A 17,481-nucleotide genomic window follows, 5' to 3' on the forward strand; every position below is an offset into this window, starting at 1 on the left:
AAGAACATGTTAAGAACATTTTTAGGCTTAAAAATCGAAAAGTTAAGAACATCCCACTGCTTCAAAAATTTTGGATGTTCTTATAAAAAATGTGTATTCACAACTGGATGAAAGGTGATTCTATGAAAAGCACCAAACTGTTACCATGAGTATCACATGTTGAGGCCGGTCTCTACTTTCGTGCGAAATGGTGCAGTCAAAATGGTCACAAAATGGAAATAGAACATTTTAAGAACATTTTTAGGCTTAGACCCAAAGAGTTAAGAACATCATGTTCTTATAAAAAATGTGTACATGTTTTTGATTTTTCAATGTTTAGATTTTGGTCAAATTCGGCCTCGTCTTCATGTTAAAAAATAGTCCTCTCATTTTGACACCCCCTTCTTACAGACCCGGTGAGATTTTTTCAGCCAGTGGAGGTAAAAATAATGGACTGAAACAAGATGGGGATTAATATCCCCATATTTTTTATCGCTAGGGATTGAAATTCTATTGTTTTCGAGCCGAAAAAAAAAACAGGAAAAATAGCATACTATTTTGCAATGAGGAGTGGTTTATTTACCCTGAGTATCAGAGATTGAGTTTTCAAAGAATATATTAACCTCTGAAGACCGATAATAGAAATTTTATCACACATGTGTCAATCTAATCACTGCAGAAAGAATCAAAGGTCGTGTTCACACTGCAGACCTTCCTTAATTAAAATATAGTTAGGAGAATCCTTTGTTGACTACAATACAGAACGTGCATTTAACAAAGAGTCGAACGCGTAGTATTGTAACTTTTAATCGATCTTCCTTAATTAAAAGTCGTAAGCTCTATTGTCTTGTTAATGTTAATGTTAATGTTAATGTATATATTCTTTAAAGTCGAAAAATGTGTACAAATCTGTACTAGCTTTAAAGCTAATAGAGTTCGACTGCCTATTTTACAAAATGAATCATTCATCATCATCTGTTAATGCCCAATCGCTGACGATTTCTTCTGTAGAGCATTTTGGTTTGTAATTTGAAAATATTTTTGTTTGGTTTTGTAATTTTTTAACGAGGCGTAGTTTTGTTCTTGGGCTTCCTCTTACGCGCCAGTTGAAAGCTTTATCGTTATTGTTTTTGTTGAGTTTCTTTGCTTGTTCGTGCATCTCCTTGATCTTTTTCCGTTCGTTGATTGTGAAATCTTCCGTTATACTTACCTGAAAGAAACAAGTTTCTTTTAGCATGTGTAAATTCTTCATGATAAGATCTTTGTCATGTTGACTTTGCAGGGTGACCTTCAGAGGACGGCCATTTTTTGTTTTTCTGTCTCCTAATCTGTGGTGAGTAACATTGATTTCTGGAACATTGATGTCATCTAGGAGTTCTCGGAACCGAAATATGTCATATTTTTTCCCATTTTCTTCTTCTTCCTTATCTGGGCCTGAATATTCGAGAAACCCGTGAACGATCATATTCAGTTTTCTAGATTCTATGTCTCTCTTTTCACTTTCTTCCTTCCGTTTTTGTTCTTCGGCAGATTTTAAGTCTTCTTTTTGCTTCTTGGTAATCTCGGCGTATGTTTTCTTTGATGTTTCCGTCATTATTTCTGCTGTGTGCTTTATTTCCTCCTTTATCATGCTTCTTGTCTTTTCCTCCATCTCTTGTAGTTTTCCTGCCAGAAAGGTTTTGAGGTCATTTTTGATGGAATCACGGGTTTTTGTGTTGGTGTTGACCTCATTGTTCAGTTTTTGTATGACGTCGTCTTTCTTTTTAAGTTCATTTTGCATCATATGTTGAGTGTTTTTTCCCACTTTATTTCTTAGGTTTTTCGTTATTCGTACGCAGTTTGAACATAAGTAATGATCGTTGTAGGATGTCACGAATATTTGTAATTGATACAGGGGTAACTGTGTGCACTCATAATGAACTGATCTTTTACATTTTTTGCATGTTAAGCGATCCAGGTCATCGTCTTCAGTACATCTTGACGGCGTGCAAGCTTGAGGTGATGAGGCTGCTTCGAAATGCTGATCTTTATCCATTTTGATGTTATTTTCATGAATTTTGATGTTTTTATTTGTTTTCAGCCATTTTTTCGAAGAGCGTTGCAAAAGCGTCTGATCTAGTTGACGTCAAATAAAAACTGGAAGGTAGGGTAGAGGCTTCCCTTAAAACAAAAGATTTTATTAAGGAAGATACATTAACATGAACAAAAGGAGCGTTTCGTGCACTAAAGTATATTTCAGCAAAACAGAAAAGATAAAAAAAAGAGAGAAAAAATGTGAAAAATTGAATCATATCAATCAGTGTTGTTGATGCGTGAGGACGATTAATCTCAAAACTTCAATCTACTTATTTGGCTTTAAGCGCGACATCAAACTTTTCGTAAAACACAGTCTACAAACTTACATGAGATTATCAATTAAAAACGACCAATCAGAAGGCTTAAGCAAAATCAATTATCTGTTACCAAAAGATTTTGTGAAGCTACAAAGAACTGTGATAAACCAGTGTATTCGTTTATCATGAATCTCTTTGTTTGTTGTTAATGGATTTAATTAAGGAAGGTCTGCAGTGTGAACACGACCAAAGATGAAGAGCAAATATTACCTTATTAATTGTCTAGCATACTTATCAGTATGCAGTTTACTATTTACGAATTCCCCAGAAACCTCCAAGTGTAATTGAAGTGAGTTTCTTTCGAAAGAAATTTTTTCAATGATCCCAAATGTATAACAGTAATTACTAAACTATTAATGTGGAAATGTCACTTTAATTGAATCGAAATAATAGACAGACTTTATGTTATGATTTTCTATCACTGACTCTTTTTAAAAAGCATCGATGACATTTTTTAGTTGTGTTCAACGACAGGAATAAAAATATCAACTTTGAACTTCATCCAAGATCTTAGATGGTCGTCATGGTTACTTTTGTCTTCGTTGATTGCGCGCTGAATAGAATCTCGATTCGTTGGCACAGCGTCGATATATGATTTCGACCTGTGCTTTTCACGGTAGATAGTTTGTTTGGTTATTTTCAGTGGCGACAAAAAGTTGGAGGATAATTTGGCCAATTTTTCTAGTGAGAAGGGGTCCCAGTAGATCAGTGAGAAGAGGGGGATTTGTGGGGGCTCGAAATACTATTTTCTCGTGAAAATATTTGCTAAATAGTGGAATCCCGAAAATTGAAATCAAAAGATAACTATGATAACCGTCACATCGGTTTTTAGAGGGTAAAATAACGGACCAATGACAAAAAATAAGACTAAAAACCGTCACCTGTCTGATTTTAAAATACCGTTTTCCCATTTCTTTTTTCGTCAAACCCCGTGATACCATACTAAAAAAGGGCCAATCTCGTCACACCGTAAAATTACAACCCCCTGAGAAGTGGGTGTACACGTTTTTTTTTATTAGAACCTAGTTTATAAGAACATTGATGCTGAAATTCGTCCAAAAATTAAGAACATCTTAAGAACATGCCCAGCCTCAGTTTGGAAAAAAATGACAAGAAACTACAATTCTTTCCTCTTTTCACGCACTTTTAACTGAACTTAGGAATGAATTTTCTAAAATCGAGAGTCAAATATGAATTGTTCAAATTTTACCAATTTTAAGTGCTCTTTATTTTGCATGATATTGTCGATTTAGAGTAGTCTGAAAAATTAAGAACGCATTTAAGAACATTTTAGGCTGAAAGTTTCTAAAAAAATAAGCACATCCAGGCTCAGCCAAGTTTTAGGTGTTCTAATAAAAAAACGTGTATTTTGTTGTAGAATCTAAATTAGGTCTTTTTTCTAGGCTGAATAGGTAATGTCATTGTTTCGCTGGAAGAGTCACACTCCTTAATAGTTTTTTGAGAATTTTTATCTTTTTGTTACAGGTTTATACCCTATGCCTCGTTATATTTACAAGTACCTCATAAAACAATTCACTAATTATAATGAACAAAAAAATTTCTCATAAATCTCAAAAATTCATACTGACTTAAGTATATAAAATTTTACATGATGTTATATTATTATTCGATTTTATCATAAGAATTCTTTAGTTACGCATAATAAGCTTTAATGGCCAACTCGTTCTATCATCCCGGGCTGCCGAAAAGGCGTATTCCAATGAAGTATAAGCCCGAAAAGCTAGAATTGAATCTCCCTGGTAGGATTTAAAGCCAACAAATCCTACCAAAGTTGCGCAGGCTACTGCGACCCGCCTGGTTTTTACACAAATGACAGATTGAAATTAAAACTTACCGAATTTCGAAAACAGTATCACTCAAAAACAAAGGAATTGCTAGATTTGATCCGTCGTCAAAAATGCGGCGCTTTTTCAAGGCTTAACTTTTTCTTGCCTGAGAAAAATTAAAGAATCGATTCTAACCCTTCGGGCTTATACTTCATTGGCGCATTCTACCTTAGACTCTGCCTTAAGATATTGGTATTAGATATATCAGAAGGAAAGAAATGTGAAAATGTGAGAATACCATTGTCAAAAGAGGAGTTAAAATGAAAGAACTAAGTACCAATAAGGATTAGGATTATAGAATGGCTACATCGTATCACCTTTTAAAATGGAAAGAATTTTTCTCGAACTCCTAGAAAATTTTATCTCATTTTGATCCTTCAGCCTCCCCACTTTAACGGTTGTTCTGCCAGTCCGGGCCTACCCTCCCCTTTACAGAGACTGGCTTAAAGAATCCATCTATCGTACAGTTGACTCACGCTAATTCAGACTCAAACCGGGAATCTTTTTTATTCAAATAACAGATAGATTCGAATTCGAATTATAGAGAGTTATTAAAGAGGGTTTTCCCTGACGGGAACTGAGAATAAGTTCGAATTGTAGAAAGATTCGAATAATAGAAATTCGAATAAGCGAGAGTGGACTGTACAAACTTTCGCGAGCAGAAACTTTCGCGAGGACGAAAAATCGCGAAATTCACGACATTTACTTTCGCGAATTTAACGGAAAAATATTTTTCGCGAGCATAAACTTTCGCGAATCAAGACGTAAAATTGAGAATTTTCACATGAAAAAATGGCTTAGAGACACAAATACTTCTTGGGTTGGCTTGAAACATTTGTCCTTTGACTTATTAGTCTTTTAGCAGGCTAAAAAGTGCCATAAAAGTTACATTTTATTCAAAGTTTGAAGTTTTACAGATTTTCTATTTTGTCAAGAATTTTTCGCGAGCATAAACTTTCGCGAATGGCCCTTCCTAGAATTTTTAAAGACATTTACTTTCGCGAAAAGGGCCAAAATTCGCGAAAATCGCGAAAGTTTCTGCTCGCGAAAGTTTCTACGCCTAAAGTATTATCCATTAACTATTGTGATTTCAAATGAAACAAAAACCAGGTCGGTGTTAAAGCAAAACACATGTCTGGTCAATGGAATAACCATACTGTCTTTCTACGTTTCTTTCATTCTTCTAATGAAATTGAAGATTTCAGATATTAAGTAAAGAATAAAGATAGACATTATTATACCAGTATAACTCCATCCGTTTACTGAAGCTTATTTACCGTTATAAGCGCTCAACAGATGAACAAAAGTCTCATCTTCTCGTGCTCCCGTAAGAAATTCTTCTAAACTCAATTTACAGTCTTTGTTAAGGTCCATCTTATTGAAAACATTAGACATTCTTGATTTACTCATGATATTTTCATCGTCAATAGCACCAACCATATTTTGAACAGCTTTCATGATACTGAAGAGTTCGTTTTGTGTGATGAAACCGTTTCCATCGATATCATATATTTGGAATGCCCATCGTAATTTTTCATCGATAGAACCTCGAGTTGTGACGGATAGTGACATGATGAATTCGCGGAAATCTGTTGGAAAAGAGAGGAATATTTAGACGAGGCACACTCCATTATCATCTTACAAGGTTTTTGATTTTTTAACTTACCCAAATTTCCATTATACCCTTTTTTGTAAGAAAAACTTTTTAAGAACACGAGGCTCAATTTTGTCCAAACTCTTATAAGGATTAACCGAGTCTCAGATTTAAAAAATGCTGATAGTGAAAATACTGATTCTAAGCCCTATTAAAGGTTACAAAGCCGAGCCTTAGCCAAGGATTTCTGGTTTTTATAAAAAAAGCGTGTAAAAAATCTTCTGACCACAACTTTACCATCTCAATTCTATCGGTCTATTTACTCATTCCAGAAGTTGTACCATAGAAAGGGTTTAACATCCGCGCTTTTGCATGATGTATTTGATTTGATTGTAATTAATGATTCTATGCTAATGTGGATGTGGAAGATATTTCCAGCATTTTTTCTTTTGTTTTTTTTCGGTGTTTCATTGGCTCAAAATTCGTTACACATATTTTTGATTTAAAAAAGATTAGGCTCATGGAAAGTAGAAAAGCAACATCTGAAACTTTTCTTGCTTAGAGCATGTTATTAAATTTTTGATTCTTAAACAACTATTCTTGACTCTAAAAATGTTGTCTGCAAATATTCTGACATTTTAGAGGAAGGTGTTCAGAGTGGGGAGGTGCATCTTTCAAACTCCAAAACAAGAAATTATGATTTATAACGTCTACGAAGCTTTTATCAAAACTATATATGAGCATACTATAAGAATATAAGGTTTCGACCCCCGGGGGGGGGGCAGCTGGGCAAAAAGACCGACGGGTATGTGCGGGTCCTAAGGGTACCTTTTCCAATATGTTTAAAAAATGCACTGTAAGGGTCGGAAAAACTAAAGATGCACTGTAAGGGTAGAAATTTAAGAAAATTTCTGAAAAATCTAGATATTTTGACCAAAAATGCTAGAATTTTGATAATTTTTTGCACGCCGAAAGGGATCGAAAATTTGGGGGAAAATGCACTCTAAGGGTATGATTTTCACTGATTTTTGCTGCACTGTAAGGTTGCAATTTTAAAAGCCAATTTTCGGTCTGCACATACTGTCAGTCCGCAAACCCAGTGCCCCCCCGGGGGGGGGGGGTTCGATGACCAAAATGTTAAGAACAAGTTAAGAACAATTTAAGGCTTTGAGGACTCAAAAAACATCCTATTCCTTAGGAAAATGGTAAAAAATATTTACACAATGGTCAAAATAAAAACATGCTAAGAATATTTTTAGGCTTACATTTCAAAAAATGAAGAACATCCGAAGGCTACAAAAATTGTGGATGTTCTTATAAAAAAAAAGTCTACAAAGCTAATATCAAAACTTTTGCCTTTCAAGAATTTCAAGAATTTCAAGAATTGACATTTGTCACCTTAAAAATCACATTTCCAAAAAGTTTTACTTTAAAGACGTTAAATTCATGTTTAATATTAATCTTGCCAAGGTTGCATACGTTTTTTATAAGAACATCTAACATTTTTCAAGCCTTCGGATGTTCTTAACTTTTTGAGTTTTAAGCCTAAAAATATTCTCAACATGTTCTTTTTTTTACCTTTTTTGAGTACTTTTGTCCATTTTCCTAAGAAATCGGGTGTTTTAGAGTCCGCGAAGCCTTAAAATATTTTTAACTTGTTCTCAGTATTTTGGCTATCGAAGCCTTATGTTCTTATAAAGTTATTTCTTATAAAAAACACGTGTAATTGTAATAACATACCAAATTTGTAAATTAAAGTTAAACCTTTTGATACTATATCTAAGGTTCTAGAAAATGGACAAAAAGGTTAACCTTTGTGGGAATGAAACAATACATAAATAAATAGTCTATATTGTCCTAATATTTGTGAAATAAGCGTTAAAATCATTTATCTTCTACTGAGTACAATCTACAATGCCCTAATGCCAAACTGAAACTGAAAAAGATTATCTTAGACAAAGCTCGAAAATTGGGATTATTTCTTTTGAAGTAAACTCACTTAAATAGATGGAAGAATTGTAAAATGCTAGTTGTATGACATCACTGTGTCACAGACCAACTGGGACCCTAGCCCCACTGGAAAGTTTGGCAGAAATTTCGTCCCCCGTGGGAAAAGACCCTGTAATTTCAGCGCCACTGGGGAATTGAGTTTGATTTCCTCCCCATTTGAAATTCCATGTTTAAAAATTGCACTCATAAACCATCTCCACTGGATTTTTTAACCTTGGAACAATAGAATTTCCAACGCCATTGGGATTTCAATGGGAATGTTTATCTCCACTGAGGAAAAAAGTTCCACCGGGGCTGTAAGACATGTAAAATGCTAGTTGTAATTCAAAGACAGAATCTACTCAAGCTTAACATGATGATATGTGTTCTCTGCCCGGGGGGGGGGGGTACTAGGGTTGGTGAATGAGGGGTATGTGCGGACGGGACCTCCGAAAACCGACCCTTAGAGAGACCAAATTTTAGTGAAAAAGTGACCCTTAGAGAGAATTTCCTATACCCTTAGTGAGACTTTTTTGTAATTTTTTCCCTCGAGATCAAAATTTTATTCTAAAAATCGTGGTTTTTCCCACCCTTAGAGAGACTACTTTGAAATTTCCTGATTTTTGTAACCCTTAGAGAGACTTTGAAAGGTGAAAAACCCGACCCTTACCGTCCGCACATACCCAGCACCTATTTTTGCCGAGGTTCTCTGTCTTCAATTCTTTGAATATCAAAGTTCTTTATGTCCATCGCCTCATGTTAAAATTTAACACCCCCTTCTCACAGACCCATTGGGAACACTTCCCACTGGAAAAATCGGCCAAAATATCGTCCCCAGTGAAAAATTATCCTGAAATTTTTGTCCCGCTGAAAATGATCAGATAAGCAAACCCACACTGCAAAATATTGTGCTTAATTTTTGGCTAGAAAACAATGGATTTCAAATCCCCAGCCAGAAAAAACATAGGAATATGAATCCGCATCGAGTTTTGGTCCGTTATTTTTATCCTCACTGGCTAATAAAATCCCACTGGGTTTGTGAGAAGGGGTGTATTTTAGAGGGAGCTAAACTCTATCCATTTTATCTACCTTTTATAAAAGGTATATTTTGGAGGAAGCTAAACTGTGTTGTTCATAGTATACTTGACCCTTTTGTGTCTCGACCACAACATAGTTGCTAAGAAAAAAAAGAAAAGACGATTCAACATTGACAAATTGTGGTTGTTTTTAAACTATGCGGAAATCCTCGAAATAGATCTAGATCAAAAGGTCATAGCATAGCCTTTAACCTTCGACTTTTTGATAGTCCATATTTTAACAATTGTCAATAGTCAATAGTCATTTCAATTATCCATCCGACACTTTTATTCCATTCTCTCGTTCAATAAAGTGGTCACCAAGCGTCAATAATGCGTTGATAAAAGCTCGTTTATAGTTTTTTTTCGATCCACTATTACTAATAGTTGGAATTCTAAACTGTTTATACCTTGAGGAAAGCAAAAATATTTTCATGAAAATGTTAACATTTTTGTAACAGACCCTATGCGGAAATGCTCGAAATAGATAAGTATCAAAAGGTCACAGCATAGCCTTTAACCTTGGATGTTTTACTAGTCCATATTTTAACAATATTCATCGAAAGATATTCCAAAAGAATTCCATAGCTAAAATTCTTAAAGAATCAAAAAACTTCTAAGAATCGCTAACGACCGTGAGAAAAATACCCTGATCATGAAAAAGTTCCTATTCGAGTTCACCAAATATATGCGACTTCCGAATTAGATCTACTGTACTATCTTTCGATTCCGTGTAATTCGCACGAAAAATGTCAAATAAAACACCCCTGTCTCACAACAAGAATTTGTATTGTTTCCAGCCCAAAAATTCATGTGATGATGGTTAGTTCAAGTTTTCCATTAAAGTGAATAAACAAAGTTAATTTCCAAGTGGGGCTGAAATTGTAGGGTATTTTTACAAACGGGGACGAAATTTCGGGCAAATTTCTCATTGGGGCTGGGGTGCCAGCAGGTCTGTGACACAGGGGTGTAATCGAGTGTATAGACAGACTCTCTAAATGTAAAATATGTACAGTTTTTAGCCAATTAGATTTTCTTAGCTTTCTAGTTTTAGCAAAATTGTAGCAAAAGTCGATTCGAGGCTGTTTGATCTAAATTTAGAAGCTCATGTTCGACAGCCGTAATACAAATAGCCTTGTTAACCTGGTTGAAAACCTTTTGGTTTATTTTTGATGTTCCTGTTTTTTCGCCTTGTCTTTTTAAAGCGATTTGAGAACCGATATCAGAAGGCAGCACATGCGTACAATTGACTCTTTCTGTAATTCGATCTTCACAGGACCAAATATGTTCTTCGAATTAGAGAAAGATTCAAATTAAAGAGAGTAGTTTAAAGACATTCCAGTTGAGGGACCCGCAATATTTTAGTTCGAGTTACAGAGAGATTCGAATAATAGAGATTCTAATTAGAACGAGTTAATTCAATTATTGTGCAAAGCTTGAAACTTTCTGACCCTGGGTTTACACGATTTCCAGAGTATAATAAAGGAAATAATCAAGAGACTCACCTATGTTACCATCACTGTTATAATCAAAGGTACGAAACACATGTTGTGCAAATTTCGCTGCATTCCCATGTGCGTAGAACGAACCATACAGTTTAATGAATTGTTCCTTGCTCATTTGATTGTCAGGACATTCCTTCAGGAAACCGTTATACCATTTCTTCAACTCTTTGCTATCGAAATGAGTATGATTGACCAACTCACATAGTTGCTGAGGTGGTATTTTACTTTTTGATCCATGCACACCCATAATAAGATATTCAAATATTTAGATGATCTATATATGAATAATGTTAGATTTCTTGTCAACAGTTTGTTTTCAAAAATCTCTTTCGGTTCACTAAGGGTGAATTATTATGAGACTTGGAGGAAATCTCTTGACTCAGTTCAAAATATACCACGATACAGAAGATATTTAAAAATGGTTCTCTCTTCCAATCCAAAATGTTTGTCGCTCTGGATATCTTTCACAAAGATATATACGTCCCTATAAATGACTCGGTGGTCTCTTCAAGAAAATCACTTCGTTGTGCAAATTCAAATCTATCCAACAATGTGTAAAGACTAAAAGACGTTTTCTCGCACTCCTTTCACTCTTTCTTGCGTTTTAAGAGGTTTGTATATTTATCTTGTATGATGATTAGTGAGATTTAATACAACAACCTTTATGGTCAAATGCCAAGTTTATCAAAACAAGTACTTGATGACCTTATCTCTTTTATATTGACAAATTTTTGGGATTCAAATTTCATCAAAAAAGATCATAAGATTATTTTTCTCATTAAATCTACTTTAAAGGATATATTTTTCCTTTCCCTAAAATAACAATAAAATTATATAAATAACAATGTTTAATCTAGCTGACATGACTTCAAAAGACTTTAAAAGTCCCTGATAAATTTTACTTCTACTTTTAGACTCAAACATTAACAAAGTTTTATCCACTTTATAATAACACATCCATTTGGAAAACTTATCCGAATGTTTAAATACATCCCAGTGTCACAGACCTGTTGGGGCACCAGCCCTAGTGGAAAATCTGACAAGATCTTGTCTTCGGTGGAAAAAATACCCTAGAATTTTTTTAACCTTGGAAGAATAAGAATTTTTATCCCCATTGTGCATTGAGATTTCAATCGAAATTTTTATCCCCACTGTAGGAAAAAGTTTCAACGGGGTTGTGAGACAGGGGTGTTTAAATGAAAAGTATTTCTGATTTGCAGTTAGTTCAGAAACTCGATATTTTTCTATAAAACACCTCCGTATCACACACCCGGTGGAATATCTACCCACTGGGAAAATCAACCACAATCGTCCCCCCTAAGAAATACCGACGAATTTCATTGTTAGAAAATTCTACTTAATTCTCATCCCCGATGAAATGATTTTAAGAATTGTCACCGCATCTTTGATCTGTAATGTAAACAATGAAGTAGAAAATGTCACCCCTTTCCAATCGACATTCAGTACTTTCATTTTATCCTTACTTACTAGCTTAAATATTGCAACCGGTTCACTGAGACAGGGGTGTATCAAATATCTTACACCCAACACCAAATCTACGTACTTTATCTTTACCTTATCTTAAGATCAAGATTTGAAGATTAAAAGGGTGCAGGTCTAAATTCAGGACGCAGTAGTGTAATGGTTATCAATCTTGACTGCCGTCTACAATCACGGTCATAAATATTTTGGAAAAAAAGGGAAATTCTCACGAATTTTCAAAACCACAAACGATTTGGAAGTGCTCTAAGTTAGGTTGGAAGAGTAGAGTTTTACTTTGAGTTTTAACGCTAGACTTAAGACGACCTTAAGATCGAGGACCCAAAAGTTCAATAATGGTCCAAATATAGCTCGGAAGTCTAAAAACCCGTGCCAAATCGAAATATCCGAATATTTCTCGCCCGAAATCCAAATCTCGAAAAACGAGGAAATAAGCTAAATTCTCAATAGATTTTGACCATAAATGTAGGAGATCGGGATTCGATTCCCATTAGGTACTGTGATTCACAAGTGAATGTACCATCCCTCCGAGCCAATCAATGTCATGTGAGGGGAATTAAGTAGACATAAGCTCAAGAAACCTATCGGTGACTGTGCGATCGATTTCACAATACACCAAGGATGAGTTGAGAATTCACTGTTCCCTAGTGGTTCGCACCAGACTAATACACTTGATCCGAATAACTGTGTGTCAGTGTCTCGCAAGCTGGCAGGCACTATAAACTACAGCATAGACGGTACTAACAAGACGACTCCAAGACCACTCAATAACGAACCGGACATCCCCTGTAAGGAGAAGCGTGTCATCATTCAATCAATCATATATAAAAAAAGTTCTTTTACTATCTAACAGCTTAATTAAATCAAATCCTATTTGACCAGGATTATTTGCAACTTCTAAATTAAGTTTTTGCAAGTTTGCAAGTTTGACTTTATTTGCGAAAATCTGTTCCCACAAGCATTTTTTGCATAAATTTTTATTTTCCGTTTGTACGGTACTATGAAAACTGTGAAACAAAATTTATCTTATGTTAATAAATTCTTGACGATCGCAAAGATTCTGAGAAAATCAAGAAAAAGTAAAATATTTCTTTATTCATTGTATCCATTTTCTTTACTGTCATGTTCAGCGTAAACCACAGAGTTCCGATCATAGATTTATAAAGCCCGAAGGGCTAGATGTCGTACTTTGGCTGAAAAGTGTGCTGAGGTTAGGTAGGAAATCCTAGCTAGGTCATGTGACGTTACAATAGAATTTCAGCGCTTGACCAATCAGAAGCTTCGCGGGTTTTCGAAAATAATTGCAGCAATAATTTTTGCGACTTTTTTTGCTTGGAAGAGCTTAAAACACGACATCTAGCCCTTTTGGTTTTACAGAAATCTGTGGTTCGGATTCCCTCTCGGTAGACCTAATGTCGTCGACACATTATCCTTTTCGTTCAAATCACAAAACCGAAAAATCTTCTAATATAATTTCCAATTGAACAAACTTTACCGATGGTTGCCAGATACACTTTGACTTCACTATAGGGCAAATCTTTAAACATATATAAAGGTCCAGTGTTTACAAGTTATAACTTGCCTTTTAAAACCCCTTCAATCTCAGTGAGAGAAATTCTCACCGGGTACTCACCGCAACGAAGAAAAAAGGCGTGGTTTTCAACTACCATTCTTTCTTTACGCGGTGATAAGATCTGAAATAGCTCCACCAAGAGAACAACAAAACCGATTCTTGCCAAACATAATTTTCTACTTGGAGAATGAATGGTGGGAAGCTATTGACTGAAGGTATCTCAAGAGCTGTTTATTTAAAAATATGAAACAAATTTTTAAACAGTACTCCCATTATTACACAACCAAGCTACCAAAAAATGCTCATTTGACGTCCATTTAATGTCCAAAAAACTCTACCCTTGTGAGATTAAGTGAGACTGGCCAAGTATATGAAATCTTCATCAACTTATTGTATACATCTCTAAGTGAGACTGTCCACGGCTTTGAATCTCACTAACTTCATTTTTTCCCAATAACACGCAGACGCCTTTCTTCTCACAACATTCCGAGTCTCCTTACTAAAACATGTTTCTATTTGGAAGAGAAAGACTAATTTAAGGTTCCAAACTTTCTTGAAGGGGCGTTTTTTGTGGTTTCTAAATTTTCTCAAGGTTTTAATAAACGTTGTCTTTCTATATTTAGTTTTACAGGAAAACACTACTTTTATTGTTCCAACCAGCCTGCTTTCCAGAAAAATTCTCTCTGCTTGTGAAAAAATGTGAGGGCAGACCATTGAGTTTCAAGCCCGAAGGGCTAGAGGTCAATCTCTAACCTTTCCCAGGCAAGAAAAAGTGAAGCCTTAAAATATGCGCCGTATTTTTTATGACGGATTGAATCTAGCAATTCCTTTGTTTTCGAGTGATATATTTTTCGAAATTAAGCGGTAAATTTTAGTTTCAATCTGTCATTTGTGTAAAAACCAGGCGGGTCACTCAAGGCCGCGCAACTTTGGTAGGATTTGTTGGCTTCAAATCCTACCAAAGAGATTGACTTCTAGCCCTTCGGGCTTATACTTCATTGGGGCAGACATGTACTTGCGTAACAACTTTTTCAAATTTTGATGGGCATATTGACAGACTTAGTATGTTCTGTTTAATAAACAGGTTGTCAAACATATGACGACTTAAAGGAGATCTCCAAATATTTTAAGATTTACATTATAGCTCTTTTTGTTATCTGATAAACATTTTCACCAATAAAAATTGACCGTTTTGATAAAAACTCAGTATGTATTTTACACAAAGTCTCGTGCATATGATATGATGCTTTGATGGGAAAAGAACTTGAGGGGGGGGCAAGGTTTCTGATTTCCAAAATACTAAATTTTTTATTATTTTCGTCATCTTGCCTAAATGACGCAAAAAATTGTTTTACGAGCATAGATACCAAAATACTTGAGCATAAACTTCTCATTACCGAAATTCCGAAGTAAAAATGGATCGATTTCTGATACCGAAGCAATTTCAGAACTCCGAAACGCCGAAAGAGAATTATATCATTTTTCGAAATTCGAAGTAAAAAAGCTCGATAAAAGCTCCTTAATACTAAAACATCGTACGCCCCACCCACACCTTGCATCATGTGAAAACATTGAGCTCACCCAAGTCAACCCATGCCATATGAGGGGAGTTGAAAAGTCAGTTAAGGGTTGCCGACAGGGCACTTGCTCACATTGCCAAAATGGGCTCAATAGTCCGCCGTAGCTAAACCACCAGATTAATAAAGAGATGTTACTGGGGAGGACAGTAGTGCAGTGGTAGAGCATCCGGCTACGGTTCGCAAGGTTGTGGGCTCATCCCCCAGCCGGGTCATACCAAACATTCCCATAAATGGTACTTGATGCCTCTCTGCTTTATGTTCAGCAATTAAGAGAAGTGGAGCAATCCAGGGAGAAAGAGTGGCCTTCGGGTAGATAGCTATCGAAAGAGGAGCCTTCGGGTTGCATCCGACTGCGGTTGCAGACTTTTTTACTTTAATTACTGGGGTGGAACCAATAAAAACATCAAACATTTTGATGACCCGGTATACTGCGAATCTCACTGATTCCCTCATTTGGACTTGATATTTTTCTATGAATTTGAGCTAATTTCTAAGGCCAATTCCTTTTCTAAAACCTCGTGGAAATATACCTTTAATTTGGATCTCTCTCTAGTTCGAACAAGTTTGGTTTCCCGTTTCAGTTCGAATTAGTGTGACATTGATAATACCTGGAAAGGCTCCTAAGTTGATTGATTTACATACTACTACTGACCTTTACATATCCCTGGACCAAGTTATATCCGCCATCTTTGATCAAAGTTTTTTTAAAAGTTGGTACCCACAAAGAAGCCATTGTAGTGTTTGAAACTTTGCCTAACGACAAACGGCGCTACATCATTAGTGTACAAGCGAAACTAGATCTAGCGCCCTTTCCGCGGGTACCAATTTCAAAAAACTCCGATCATAATATTTTGCTTGGCATTGAGTAACTTGGTTCAGGGATATATAAAGGTCAGTGTATACTACAAACGTGCCACCTACTACCACAGTCACATACCATTATTCTCGACTCTTAACAAAAATCGTATCGCTTCATCCTTTTGAGCGGACTAAATCAAAGCTGATACACGTTCACACACCCCTTTTCTATATCGATCCAAAACTAATTCTATTGGATAAAAAGAGAATAGCGCAGTTGGGAGAGCAATCGTCCGGCAAGCGAGAGGTCGTGGGTTCAATTCCCATTCGATTCGTTACCTTTGAGAAAACTGGGAAGTACATTAGTGCAGGATCCGTTGATTCATTAAAAAGAGAATATTATCATTTTTTAACCAATGGAATTGTTTCATTTTACTTCGAAAATATAACGAACCGTAAAGCGTAGACGCCGTCTAGCTTTGGAGATTAAGTCCCGAACGGTTAGAGAGAACATTTTTAACCTTTCACAAGTAAGAAAAAGATAGCCTATACTAGACGTCACCTGCGTTCTTTCTACGCAATTAAATGAAAAATCCCAGTTTGGTGAGGTGTTCGCTAGTTTCCATACAAGAAATTTCTCTCTATCCTTCGGGCTTTAAAGTCGATACATAATAAATAGTAATAACGCATATTTTAAGTGGCTGGCTTCGAAAGATTCTAAAGCTTTTAGACAGCTCAAGAATTGTTTCCACCAAGGGCCACTATGAACAGAACAAGAACAGTAACAAAAAGGAACAGGAAAATTGGAAAATCTCGTCGTGCTACAACTCACGTGTAGGTATTATATTAAAACATGGAGGTATAAAGAAACAGGAGAAGTATGCTATTGTAACCATGCTCGCCCTACGATTAAAAAAATTACGAGGTATGCATGCTCATAATCTCATATATCGTGCATTTTTAATGAGCTCTTTTTTTGATAGGTGAAATCTTATTGGCTAACTTAAGTGTTGGAAATGAGATGAGACGAGATTCATTGTTTCTGACATTGGTGTAAGAAAATATTTGGACTAAAAAAGGGCCTGTATACTTTGCAATCCTTCATCAAATGACAAGATTTTTCGATCAACATTTTCTTCAAGGTGAACCCTATTGCTTAATACTTTCCTCCAAAATTCTCCAGCGACTTTTTGCCTACAAATTGGGTCTGAAATTGTGTGTGCTTATAAAGAACTTTTTATTTTCTGGCTAGAGAAAATATCTTTTCAAAACAAAATTTAATGGATGCCAAAATTGAACGCAAACTTATTTCGTGGAGCTAAATTTTATTTTATCCTCGTATATTAGAAGGCTAGAAATCTTCGATGCTGATAGTAAGAATGTTCAGAACAGACTTGAGTTCTACTAAAAAGTCGTATTTCATCGGGCGAGCCTAGAATTTCTTTTGATTTATTACATAAAAGAAATCAAAAGACTTTAACGACCAATTACCGACAAATTCATCTCCTGTCTTTCTTTATACCTCTATGATTAAAATGAAATAATCTATTGCCTTCTAGTTTTCCTGATAAGATAACCGACTTCGTTTTGGTTCCCTTAAAAACAATCAAGCACGTCCCCCTTTACCATAAATAAGGGGTTATGAAA

The 17,481-nt window shown here is 35.5% G+C and overlaps 1 protein-coding gene across 1 annotated transcript; it reads right to left on the reverse strand.

The window, feature by feature from the left end:
• Window positions 1-3,823: 3,823 nt before the first annotated feature.
• Window positions 3,824-11,209, reverse strand: LOC136808341 (neurocalcin homolog). Its single transcript, XM_067064872.1, has 2 exons — window positions 10,384-11,209; window positions 3,824-5,808 (listed from the first exon to the last, which is right to left on the reverse strand). The coding sequence occupies exons 1-2, from the start codon at window positions 10,628-10,630 to the stop codon at window positions 5,489-5,491; spliced, it is 567 nt and encodes a 188-aa protein (XP_066920973.1). The 5' UTR covers window positions 10,631-11,209; the 3' UTR covers window positions 3,824-5,488.
• Window positions 11,210-17,481: the final 6,272 nt, after the last annotated feature.

This window comes from Clytia hemisphaerica, unplaced genomic scaffold (assembly GCF_902728285.1).
Source record: "Clytia hemisphaerica strain Z4C2 unplaced genomic scaffold, Clytia hemisphaerica genome assembly, whole genome shotgun sequence".
Taxonomy (NCBI): domain Eukaryota; kingdom Metazoa; phylum Cnidaria; class Hydrozoa; order Leptothecata; family Clytiidae; genus Clytia; species Clytia hemisphaerica.

Bases quoted from the DNA above. Each gene is read 5' to 3' on its own strand.
- LOC136808341 (XM_067064872.1), bottom strand. From the start codon at position 10,630: ATGGGTGTGCATGGATCAAAAAGTAAAATACCACCTCAGCAACTATGT. The intron at 5,809-10,383 runs GTGAGTCTCTTG...CTTTTCCAACAG, and splicing joins TAACAGTGATGGTAACATAG to ATTTCCGCGAATTCATCATG.